General features: G+C 31.1%; 2 protein-coding genes across 4 annotated transcripts in view; one reads left to right on the top strand and one right to left on the bottom strand.

Annotated features, from left to right (window-relative positions):
- Nucleotides 1–7,742, top strand: part of LOC136987706 (protein disulfide-isomerase-like) — a 111,308-nt gene extending 103,566 nt beyond the window's left edge. For both annotated transcript variants that reach the window (XM_067285474.1, XM_067285473.1), the window contains 4 exons: nucleotides 2,265–2,385; nucleotides 2,470–2,648; nucleotides 2,725–2,814; nucleotides 7,174–7,742. In XM_067285474.1, the coding sequence (XP_067141575.1) occupies nucleotides 2,265–2,385; nucleotides 2,470–2,648; nucleotides 2,725–2,814; nucleotides 7,174–7,230 (447 nt within the window). In that variant the 3' untranslated portion in view covers nucleotides 7,231–7,742. The remainder of the gene's footprint in view (nucleotides 1–2,264; nucleotides 2,386–2,469; nucleotides 2,649–2,724; nucleotides 2,815–7,173) is intronic.
- A 652-nt stretch (nucleotides 7,743–8,394) lies between these two features.
- Nucleotides 8,395–13,464, bottom strand: part of LOC136987697 (myocardin-related transcription factor A-like) — a 107,629-nt gene continuing 102,559 nt past the window's right edge. For both annotated transcript variants that reach the window (XM_067285456.1, XM_067285455.1), the window contains one exon: nucleotides 8,395–10,765. In XM_067285456.1, coding sequence (XP_067141557.1) covers nucleotides 10,137–10,765 — 629 coding nt within the window. In that variant the 3' untranslated portion in view covers nucleotides 8,395–10,136. The remainder of the gene's footprint in view (nucleotides 10,766–13,464) is intronic.

The following is a 13,464-nucleotide window of genomic DNA, read 5'->3' as shown; positions in this document are numbered from 1 at the left end:
GAACTTTTTTGACACACTAGTTCCACTTGCTTTGAAGTTGCATTGTATAGATTTGCCATTTAACTATGTTCCATCTTGCATTTTACTGACTTCTTCTTCCCGTTATCGTATTCAAATACGAATATTTCTTTAAGCTCTTCTTCCGTAAATCGACTATCTATCACGGGTGACTGTTTTAAATTTTAGTTTGATACCATGGCTTACATAATCAAATATTTAAGTGTTATTGAGAAATGACACATATAAACATTCGTGCATACAAAATAACCAAACAATAATAATTTTACCTCTGCAAACGAATTACGATATACGATTATAACAAACTGATTGCGAACAGAAACAAACGACTGTCACACTCACGACCAAGCACACAAAAATACTGAGGTTATGTATCGCTTGACAAGTTTGCCACATGTTATATAATAATCTGTGTTGTAAAGTTAACAATGCAAAATGCAAATTATGAAATGAGCCAGTGAAAATGGAAGTGGCATAAGTCACTTTATGGGTAATTGGAGAAATTTAACAAACCATTAAATAATAAATTAAAATTATTTAAAAATCAAATGTAGGAAACGAATATTAGTGCTTCTCCTATTGGTGAATTTCTGTACTAATGACTAAAAGCCACTTTCATTCTGAACTATGTCAGAGGATTTCAAATGTGGGCTTAACTCAATTTTTAAATTTTATGACTTATGCCACTCCCATTCTCACTGGCTAAAATATTAAAAATATATATACAGTAGAGTCATTTATCCAAATCAATTGGGGACTGGGGTTGTTCGGATAACCGATTATGTACGAAAAAATATATTAACCTGTCTGATGTTGAAATTTTTCTCCGTTGCGTGTCGCTTCGTGTTGAATTTTTGTCGATTTTCAGCCTAACGAAAATTTTTATAATAATAATCGAGGCTATTGTATCGTTAAAAATTATTTCTTTATTTTGTACAAACAAAATAAATATATTGAAAAATATAAAAACAAAAAAATTATACTTTAGAAGTAAATCTAGTATCAAAAAAGTTCGATTCAGCACGACACAGTCTGACTGGAAAGCGTTTGGATAACCAACATTTCGGATAACTGGTGGATAAACAACTCTCTACTGTATATATATATATATATCAGAGCAGCAGAGCACTACAAATTTCAGTGCTCCTGCTTAGAGTAAAAATCTGTTGCTCCATGCTCCTGCTCCACTCCAAAGCCCTGCTTGTAACCTTCATCTTGAAATGCAACAAGAAATGTTGGAGTAATTCTCAAATCTCTAGATCAAAATTTTTATTTCATTTAGTAGTATTATAGAATATCAAAATTGTTACACTAAATATATAATTTGTAGTGAATATTTTAATTGTGGCTTTATCTATAGTCATACAAATAATTGCCTATAATTTACTCTCAGAGTATCATAATACATGTTGTATTTTTTAAATTCTACAAAATAATTGTCTTATTTTGAGACATTAAATGGATCATAACAACAGAGTGCGGAGTGTGTTGAAAAGTTTAATAAACGTCACAAGATGTGCACAAATCATTTTATATTCAGCATCAGATTTTTTCTTAAAATATCTTATTTAAAAGCAATAACATTTATACTCAACTGTAGATATAAAATTTATATCTTAAATATGTCATTGTTGTTCAAATTTTTAAAAATATTGTGTGTCTATCACAATGTGATAACAATAACTTTTGTAAGGAAACTATAACATTAATTTGGAATTATATATTTTTTTCATTTTTCTCTTTTTCTATCCTGTGAGCACTAATGAGGACCTTTTTTAATTATACCTATAATGAAGGCATCTGGGTGGTGAGGAAGGAGCCCAACACTTCCAGACAGTCCATGTAAAATTCCCAAGGAGTTGTTTCCCAGAATAATAGGCTGATGCCTTATCACTTCGGTCGTTGGTTGTCTATATTTTACTTGAGTGCATTAATTGTTTTTGAAATGAAAAAATTTACAGGAATATAATATAGTTGTAGATCAATATCATCACGAACATTTACATATATAGTAACACAGCACTTTTAATAATCTATATTCACATTATTAATTATAGCATAAGTAAGGCTAGGACATCTGGGTACTAAAATATGTATGATTTTTATGCATATTTATCATAGTCTTAGTCAAAAATTGTACGTACAAGATATTATCTCCATAACTTTTAAGTGTTCATTTTTGCTCTGAGTTTAGTTTCACTTGAAAATAGCATTTGAAACATTTTAATTCATACATTTTTTAATAGCAACATCTACTTTCTGAAAGTGTTCCTGAAAACTGGGATAAAGGACCTGTTAAAGTCTTAGTAGGAAATAATTTTGATGATGTTGCTCTAGATAAGACCAAAGATGTTTTAGTAGAATTTTGTAAGTTAAACTCTTCAATAAATAATGCTTTTTCTATCAAAATTAACTTTCTCTAAATAATTTAATGAAAATTTTTAATTTCAGATGCACCATGGTGTGGTCATTGCAAGCAGTTGGCACCTATTTATGAAAAATTAGGAGAAAAATATAAAGATACATCTAATATTGTTATAGCAAAAATGGATGCAACTGCAAATGAATTAGAACATACCAAGATTCATAGTTTTCCAACAATTAAACTTTTCAAGAAAGATACTAATGAAGTAAGTTTTTTTTTTTCCTGACAAAAACACTGCTGAAAACATATTTGAAATGAGACATATTTTTTTGTTAATGCAGGTAGTTGATTTTAATGGGGAACGCACACTTGAAGGTCTCAGTAAATTCCTCGATTCGGGTGGAGTTGATGGAGCTTCACCAAAGGAAGAGGTTTGATTTTATTTTAAAATTTATTTAAAATTTAATAGATTTCATTAAGTTGTAATAAATGTATTATTACAGCTTAAATTAACGATAACAATTATTAACTAAATTTTTTAATTGTCAATTTGGACATTACCATGAACTAGATATGTTTACATAGAAATATCTTCTATCTCACAGAGGGGGTGTTTTTATTTATATTCCATCTCAAGTAGATTTGCTATGAGAGAGAAATTGTATTGAGAACATTGTTTGTTTATGAAACTATTAATCAATATTTTTAGAAAAAATTTGATAAAATAGGGTTATATCATGTTTCTGATACATTGCGCAATTGGTCAGAATGCTAGCTTGCCCATATTTCCATACAAAAATTAATAGAAATTACTAGAAACTGACTAAGTTAATAATGAGAATTATAACAACATTGTGCTACTAACTTTGCTAACTTGATGATTGATGTCATTTCTTTGTCATAAACTTTAGTCTCACCTCAATTATGATAAACTGAATAGTTAAAAAACATTTTAACAAGGTGATTATGTATAGTTAGATTATTATATTTTTATTTTAAATAAACATTCAAAACATTTTATTATTAGATTTTTGTTAGCATTCACTAACAAGTTACATCAGATGGATAGGTTTAACAATATCATCAAATTTTAGATGCCTGGATACAGCGAGCAAGTGTTATGTATTAGCAGTATTCTGAATTTGCACTTTTTCTTGAAAAATAAAGGTGTGAAAATTACCTTATAATTTTGTAAATTCATATTAATATCTCCACTTTAAAGCAAATAGAAATATTGTTGCATTGTTTACCGAATTAGTAGAAAAAATAGCTGCATTACGTGAAGATGCAATTCGCTTGAAATATTAAGTGATTTCTCAGTATTATTATACTTTTCAGCATACTTCTAATGAAACGAAAATGAGTGAATGTTTGTCCTCCACTACATCTGGACATGCATGATGTGACATCTCCTTAAACTTGCCCCTCGATTATAACAAATATCAAAAGCACTGTGATGATTAGAAAATCATAACTTCAAAATGTTACCTAACAATTGATGATAAATGTTTACATTTCTTCTTGAATTTTATGAAATGGCAAAACAGTTGAAAAAATGAACAAACAAAATTTTAATTAGATTAGATTTATTATGCAATTATTTATTTCCTAAACTCTCAAAATGTGTGTTTTTTTTTTTTAATAATCCAATAAATAGGTATAAATTTACACTTGACATCATTGAAAATTTTTATAGAAATATAATGATGTGATTTCTCCCTCCAATTATAGTTGATAATTGGATTTTATCAAGATGTTCAATTGGAACATCCATGATAATGAGATGGATTGTTGCTGTAAACTAAGTAAAGAGTAATAAATCTATTGATAAACTCAACATGATTTGGATAGAATAATTATCTAAATAAAATTACAAATGGAACGTAAATTTAACTTATTAAAACATTGGATAAATGCAGAGCTTCATCTCTAAGAGTGAATAGATGCTATATTTAAGGAAAAGAAATCCAATTATTAATTTTTACTGAAATGTGAAATATTAGAAATGGAAATTAATTTATATGGCTTTGTATCATTTAGCAATGGATGACAAATGTTTTCTATAGCTTTCTTCCATTCATATTGTTTTATTATTATTATTACAAATGAACAGATAAATTTAATAGATATTTCTAACAACAAAAACAAAATTTTTATTGTACACAATCTTAAATTTGTGTAAAATTAAGCAGATTGAGTTTCAATAATTTTTTAGTTTTACTCGAGTATTTTAATATTACAATAAATTCTTCTGATTCCAAGGGATATAACTGAAATATGTCAGAATTTATGGCAATTTTTACATATTTTGGTTTCCCTACTGAGTTATATTTTTAAACTTGATCTATGCACTCCCAGCAAGTGTAAATACACTGCTGGCCATTAAAATTGCAACACCAAGAAGGAAAGCAAAAAAAAAATATATATATATATATATATATTTTTTATATATATATAATAAATATATATATATATTTATTGTACGTAAATAGTATGACATGAAGACAAAATGAATAAATTTGCAAGCAGTTTGGGGGTTTACAGGGGTGCAAAATTAGTAGAAACAGTTGCCACCCCTGGCAGCTAAAATAAACCTTATCCGGTTAGGCATGGAGTTGAACTGGGCAACTCATTCCATACTGCTTCAAGTCTATGCCACACTTCATCAACCGTATTAGCTGGAGAGGGGTGGCAGGCCAGTCTCTCAGCAACCCATGACCAGATGTTTTCAATTGGTGAGAGATCTGGAGACTGTGTAGGCAAAGGCAACAATCGAATACCATCTGTATCGAGGAAGGTCAGAACACAACATGTGGTCTTGCATTATCTTGTTGGAAGATGGTGTTTCACAGGCCTCGAAGATAGGGCACAACCACTGGACGTAAGATGTCAGAAATGTACCAATTACCGTCGATGCAAACTAGAGATGTGTGTGTTGTGTATCCAATGGCTGCCCATACCATCACACCATCTGCAGGCCCCTATGCCGATATTGAATGCAAGCAGGCAACGAGCGGTCTCCTTGGAGCCTCCAGACACGTATATGGCCATCAGAATGCTGCATGCAGAACCGGGACTCGTCTGAAAAGATGACATTGTGCCACTCCTGTATCCAGCTTTGTCGTTGGGCACACCAGAGTCGCCGTCTCTCTTTATGCTGCATTGTCAAGGGAAGCCAAAGTAATGGTCGCCATGCTGACAGTCCATGCTGCTGCAAACGTCGCACCGTACGCACGGATACTGGACATTCTGCAAACAAGCCCATTTCCTGACTAATGGTCTGTGATGTGGTTGTATGGTTTTGCACGGCTGACCTCACAATATGTCTGTCTCTCGGGCGTTAGTCGTGGCAGGGTGTTGAGATCCTGCATGCTGTTCAGTATGACCCTCAGCAACTCATCTATTCCATATTTGCATGACAGTGGTTAGATTTCGACCAGTGCGAGTGACAATATCACAGAACGATAATCCACACTCTCGATAGGCAACGATCCTGCCTCTATCGAATTCCGACACTTGCTGGTAAGCATTTCTTCTTCTTATTCGAGGCATAACACGATATTCTGACCTTACAAAGCGATTTCTGAATGAGAAATGCAGTGCTTCAGATGTCGTTGGGCCCTCCTGCGTTGTCTAAATGCGCTGAAATACTAATCATTTGCATATCCCAACCTCTTCTTCCTTTCATATGATTTTGATGTTTGTACAATCATTCCTTCCTGATGTTGCAATTTTAATGGCCAGCAGTGTATTTTATAATTTTGAAAATTAATAGTTTTTAGTTGAACACCATAATGCATCTTGTATCAATTAATTTCAATTGAAATGCTATGACCTAGTAATAGGAATACAAAATTACAGCAGAGATGAATGAATTTGTTTTAGGATAAAATATAAATCTAACAAAATCTCTATCTGCAAATATATTGAGCAATTTTCACATTTGTTAAAACATTTCTTGCAAAATCATCACGGCACTATTGTAACCAATTGTGATGTGTTTCAACGAAGAAGTGATTTAACCAAAGCACAACAAAGCCCCACATGTATTATTGTGCTGCCAGACTTATCCTGTCAAGATTACATCTATTATGGAAGATTACTTGGTTTAAAAATGGTTAACTGATGAAATTAGAAAACCCAGGCAAGGGAAAATTGGTGGTGAAACTAGTAATGCATCTGGCATCAATGTTTGCTTGAACACAATAAATTTTTGAATTTTATAACATTTTGTTCCTTTCTATTGCTGTAAGTTAAAATTTATTTAACACAATTTTTTTTAAAGATGTTTATCATAATTCTTCTAATTGAGAACAGAATTACAATGTTTTCCTTTAATGTAAAATTTCTTGCAGTGTTGAATACATTTTTGCAAACTTGTTAATCACGAGCCAATTCTCAATTTTCTAAAATTGAGATATACTAGCAAATTCTATCAAATCCAGTTAGCCAAATTAAAAAAATATCTAGACTAGGTCATAGCAATGGCAGTTACTACTGAAATTATGACTGGTTTTGGAATAATTATTAAAAAACTGATTTCAATAGTAGTAGTTATGGAGGAAGTATAATAAGATCTATTATACCTTCACTCTGTCATATACAAGTAGCAAACTGTTTTTAGTCAAAGGCTACATTGATAACTGAATAACTTTCAAAGGCTTCTTATCCTACTGATATTTCTGAGCATCATAAATTAACTCGTGTAAAGTTAATATTTTATTTGGATTAATTAACATTTTCTAGTTTTCATTTTCCTTTATAATAATAATACAAACTTTCACTTTTAGGAAGTTGAAGAGGAGGAAGAAAAAGACGACGACGAAAAGAAGAGGGACGAACTGTGATCTTTCAACACGTTTGCTGCAGAACTTGCAGTCCATTCCCAGAGAGAATTACGTACAAAAGACTCGTGTGCAGGGAATATATACATATATAATTTTTAATAGAATTAAGCGAAGTCACATAAAGTCGAATGGACATACCGTACGCAAGTTTTCTTTTTAAATCTGTGTCGTGTTTGTTTGACGACATTTGGGGAAAAAATATGTTCGTTAGTTTTTTAATATTCGATAACAAATTTAAACGATTAAACGTAACTTATTTTGCTAAAAGCGTTATGGGGATCGAAAGGTTTTCAATCATCGTAACAATATAGATTTTATAAATGTTAGGCGAGTATTTTATGTCACTTTCGGATGTTTATATTCCAAAAAATAATGTTGCAATGCAATTTCTTTTAAGATCATAAGAAAAGATGTTCCTATGTGTGGTTATACTGAATTTCATTAAACAATGTTTTTATTTCTTTTATAATAAATTTGTCAGTTTTAAGTGAAAATAAACAAACAAAAAGTAAGTTTGCTATTGTGTAATTTCTTTTCAAAATCTCGTCTTTGTGTAAAAGTGTCTGGTGAAGATGACTGTTGGACATATTACAGGGGTGGTGGGTGTTTTATTAAAATAATTGTATAGAACCGTACAGAACTGTGCACATTGTGAGACAAACACAAGGCACACTGTTCTTGTATTGCAGATGAGCATCCAAAAAGTGTTTTATGACATACAGAACGTGTGTACTACGAATATACAGTATATGACTTTTCATAAAAACAATAATCTTTATTGTAAATATGTCTAATATTCTAAAATATCTGTTTGTAAATTACAGTCACTTAATACGGAGGGATCGATTTCGGTCTGGCACACAGACTAAAACTGTAAACTGCACGATCAGATTAAACGTTTTTTATATTTGAGATACGGGAATATAATTTTTTTTTTTTAACGAACACTTTCAATAAGACTACTAAAATAAGCCACATCACACATAATAGTCGTCGAATGCGCTACAAAAATTTATTCGTAGTTTCAGCTTCTGTAAAAGTTAGCATTAAATAATGCCATTTTTAATTACACTAAATATGGCATGCTGATATTTTGTTTATAAAACATTACAATATGCTAGAAAAAGTCTTCAAAATAGGATATGTTTTGATAATAAAAACACATTTCACACTTTTTCAAAGTTTTATTTTGACAAGGCTTCCTAGCCAAAGGGGGAAAAAAAAAGACACCACAAATTATATACAAAATTGAACAAGCGTATAATCAACCCAAGTTCTGTCATCCCTTTTTATTAGTTCTGGATTTACTGTCCCACAGAGGCTTGCCAGGACAGTCCTATTACTGTTTCACCCCGTGCAATACGGTACTACGAATTTGACGCACTTGATCCAATACACAAAATTAAATTTCGCGACAAAAATCTATAAATAGTCAAAAGAAAGCACAGTTCCAATTTCGAACGTCTCCAACTTTTTATAAGGCACTTCATGCCTTCAGCATAAGACTTAATCTTGGAGAGATGTGTCATTTCATACTTATTTTGCAGGGTAACTGGGGGTGAAACAGATGTAGGAATGTGTTTGACACTAAATATATTCACACATACTTTTTTATATATATATATATAAGCACAGTTTGGACATGGTTTGGAATGTATGTCCTTTCTAAAAACGAACAGATAAGCAAAGCATGAAATTCCTCTTCTCTCTGTCTCCTGGAACTGAATTTTGACGAGTTTCTCTCTTTTGAACTATTATTGGAATGGTAATTTTGACACACATTAGCAGGCCTGTTATTTATAATTAGCAAGTACATGATTTTTCTTATGCAACCGATATTATCCATTTTAATACTTCCATAAAAATAGCATAAAAACTAATGCTTCAATTAAAAAGCTCCAAATTTCACTTGGTTAAATTCAAATTTCGTTAAATTTTTGTTATTTTGTTAATTCAAAACTCTTCTATTAGTAATTTGATGGTACAAATGATTTTTTTTACCTTGAGCAAATGGAGTAAATTGACATAGCAAGTGGAAGCATGAATTTGCAGAAACACCCATAAAACTGGCTTCCTCGAAGAATTACATTCAATATATACCAAAAAAATAAGGCACTGATAAATGAGCAGGGAGCAATAGACTCCTGAGACTGGAAGAACTGTGGAAGGATTAGAAAGGTTTTGTAAATTATCAGTCATGACAATTTGGCATAGTCACTCAAATGAAATTTTAGAAAACAAAATACTGAAAGGGAGGTTATGCTCCAAGTTCTCAAAAACCTATTGTCCTTTTCTGCATAATATTTTGGTTCAGGTAACTTCTTGATTCTGATTCGTGGATTGGATATGCTTATTGGTAATAAAATACCAGAAGATATGGCAAATAAAGGAATTTGCAAGCCAAAGGATTTGTTTTCAGTTTGTCATTGTGATTATTTAAAGTTGGCTTTCAACTTCATTAGTTGCAACATATACTGTATGTGCAAAAAATAATAATAGGCTATCAAATTTATTTATGTAATAAGCTATAACAATCCAATAAAAATCACACGAAATTTTACCCCCACCATCAAACAAACTAGAATCTGTTTATTCACAAATAGAACTAATCCATCTCCTAATTTGGAAGACAGTACTTCCTTGTACTCTGGTCAAATTAACCATTTTGGTCCACGAACAGACTAATGACCTATTAAATGATACCTATTTGGAAGAAATAATGGTCCTTCATCAGTTTAATTTATGGGTTTAAATGGCACTAACTTAACTTCGGATCGTAAAAATGCCGTCGCTTCTTAGAACGGCGAACTCAACAGGAAGGAAATAAATCCGTCTTGATTTGAATCTTCCCCCTTTTCTTTACAAAACAGACAAAAAAACTGGACCACTTTATCACAGCATTGTTGCTAAGTGGCAAAATCCACTTTGTCCCAACTCAGAACACCACTTAGTTCTGTCGGTGTTTTAAAATCCATGTCTTCGATAGAAAAAAGATCGAACGGATCGTGAGTACTCGCCATGTTAGAGAGTAGAGGATCATTGTCATTATTGTTATTGTATGTGTTTTGTGGCCGGTGCAGAAAACTTCCGTTAGAAGACAGGTCGACGGACGTATTCGTGGATGGCTGCATCACGGAATCCAACCAATCGCACAGTTCGATGTCCATATTCGTATTTGTTAATTCATTGTTAGCAGATATTGAATACGATGGATTCTTATTACATTGCTGATGGGACTTATGGGTTTCGGTATGTGTGGATGGGCAAACTATACTAGAATCTGTTTTCTGGGAATTATCTTCAGGACCAAGCACTCCAAGATCCATAGCCTCGATTTCATCTAGACCTAGATGAAAATCAAAATCTAGAGTATTTGTTACTCCATTTTCAGTTTCTGTAAGAATTGTCGAAGGTGGTGGAGTAACCGATGGTAACGAAGATGTTGAAGGAAATAATGGAGGAGCATTTGCTGCTGGTTTTCCTGTTTCAGGAGTTGTAGGAGTTGGTGGTTCTTGAGCAGCACTAGGTGGAAGCTCTGAAAGAAAAAAAAATTAATTTAAACCTTATACACTATGGCTTTAAAAAAACTATCCAAGATTACATTTCTATGTTTAAACAATAATTTTCTAATAATAGTCTTTTAAAACAAGATAAATGAACTTTTATGTATTTGTTGATATTTCATCAAATTTAGATCAATCTCAGATAAACAAAACTTAGAATAATATAAAATTTTAGGAAAGTTGAACTATTGAGAATAATAAAATGAAGAAAGTTCTTTAATTCATTATATATATGTTTTTTATGACATTTGTAAAATTGGTAAAGACCAATTTTACATAAAACTTAGTTAAATTTTTTTTGTAAGAACTATTACTATACACCTATCCCTCGATTTACATGGAAGATAGTTTCCTGAGAAAAACGTGTAAATCAAATTTGTATCTTTTTGAATGTAAAACCGTGTAAATCGAAAAGTATGCAAAAAATGCATAATTTCGTTGTTTATTAATTATGAACTTTTTCAATTTTTTAAAGATACTGTACATAAATCAAACAAAAAATAAAATCTGAAAGATTCATAAAAATGTAATGTAATTGTGTAATGTAATGTAATGTAAAAAATGTAATTAAAAATAATGTAATCATTTGTTACTTATGAATATGAAAAATTAAAATTTTCTGGTTTAAAACTATGTGCAACAAATGCAACTTCATGCGTATGGGGGAGTACCCTATATCGGTTTATCGGTTACTATTTGACGGATTCAAATAAAACTGTCACCTAGTATCCTAAATGTCAACTATAACATATAATTAAGGTGGATTGGAATATAGATGTAGATTAGAGTTAAAAATTGTTCCTTTTGATCATAGCCAGTTTATTTTCTACATTTATTTTTTAAACTGTGTAAAAGCAAAAACGTGTAAAAGAAGTACCGTGTAAAACGAGAGATAGGTGTATAATTTGATATTTATCTGACTAATTAATGTGAAATTTTTAAAAATCCCAATTTTATATATATCTATTTATTTTGCTAAATTATACATGGTTATTTATAAGTCCCTCTGGGGTTTTGGAACTCGACTGCATAATAACCAAAGCATACACACAGAACAGCTCATATTAATAAGTAGAGAATCTCTCAGTTTTGGACATACATTACTGGTGCTCTGTATGTCCACATCTAGTGACATGACAATCATCAATCCTATATTCAAGTTATTGCCACATACATCCCAACATCTCACTGTCAATATTGATTAAACAGATGATCCTGTCTTGCAACTGTTCTAAATCATGTGGCATAGAGATACATACACATGATCTCTGATGTAATCCTACAATAAAAAATACCACATGGGTTAAGTCAGGTGACTGTGGAGTCCACAGAAGAAGAGTCGTCACGAGAAGCACGTCCAATCAACAACCAGGAAGCTCAGCATTATGACGACGGTGGACATCTGAATAAAAGTGTAATGGAGTTCTGTCTTGTTGGAAAATGAAGTCTGCACTGTTGTCCTCAAATTGTGGCAAAACTTTCTTGTACAAGTTGGATTCTCTCAGCAGATGGCTGGTCTGTCTGTTTTTGAAGTGTACAGGCAGCCAGTCTGCTGAGACTTAGTATATCATGCATGAATTGTCATGTCTGTCAGAGTGTGTGTAATATTTGTTGCAAAATCTACATTGAACTGTCACAACAGACTTGCATTTTTCAAATTCTGTTGCAAAATGCAAAAAAACTTTCTTACCACTGAATGTCATGTTTTATCATGACTGCCACCTAGTAATGAAATCTGAAGTTAAAGTGTCAATGGTATTACAAATATAAACTTGGAGAGATTCTCTAATTATTGATATTAGCTGTTCTGCTGTGTCTGCTTTAGTTATTACACTATCAAGCACCAAAACCCTGGACAGTTATGAATAATCCTATAAATTCTAAAAATGATATATATGTCTGTTTAGTAAAAACAAACTTAAAATTACTGTATAGTCAAAGATCTTATAGAAACTATCAGTACTGCTAATATTCCTGACAAGGAAATAAGTAAAATACATATAAATATGAAAATAATTACACAATTATAGAAAGAAGTCTAATTTATCAAAAACAATAACAATTAGTTTATAAAAACAAAAAACAATGAATACATTCCAATTTCCTTTGGAAAAATATTTTAATGCAATGAAGACATATTTTTCGTATAATTTTGTATACTATAACTAGAGCAACCCACAGGGTTATGGGGACTAAGGCAAAATACAAACAGGCCTATAGCAAAATTAAATTTATCATATTAAAGGAAAGAAAATAAATAAACATTGTATAGGAGACCCTAATTCCTTGGGGTTCAGGATAATGGGTTGATTCTTATTCTCCTTCAGGTATCCTTGACTAAAACCCAGTCAGTATTTAACAGTTAACAAGTTTTATCATGGATAAATATTTTATGTATGGTTTTGAAAAGTCAATTTTTTTTACTTCTACATTCTTAATATCAATATTTCAAATCCCAATATTAAAATTATAAGGCATCTGGATAATAAAAATTTAAATATCTGGTTATAAAACCTTTCTTACTATTCAATACTTACCATTGATTAATATACCATATAATCTTAATATGCAAATCATCATTCTTATTCAATATTCCTTTTTATTATTTTTGTTTATTTTTATTCAATATTACTTTAATATTATTTCTTTTTATCTTGTATTAAAATATAGA

Source organism: Centruroides vittatus, unplaced genomic scaffold (assembly GCF_030686945.1).
Source record: "Centruroides vittatus isolate TY-2023 unplaced genomic scaffold, ASM3068694v2 scaffold_2569, whole genome shotgun sequence".
Taxonomy (NCBI): domain Eukaryota; kingdom Metazoa; phylum Arthropoda; class Arachnida; order Scorpiones; family Buthidae; genus Centruroides; species Centruroides vittatus.
Note: the sequence above shows the minus strand (reverse complement) of the source record. Positions and strands in the feature narration are given on the sequence as shown.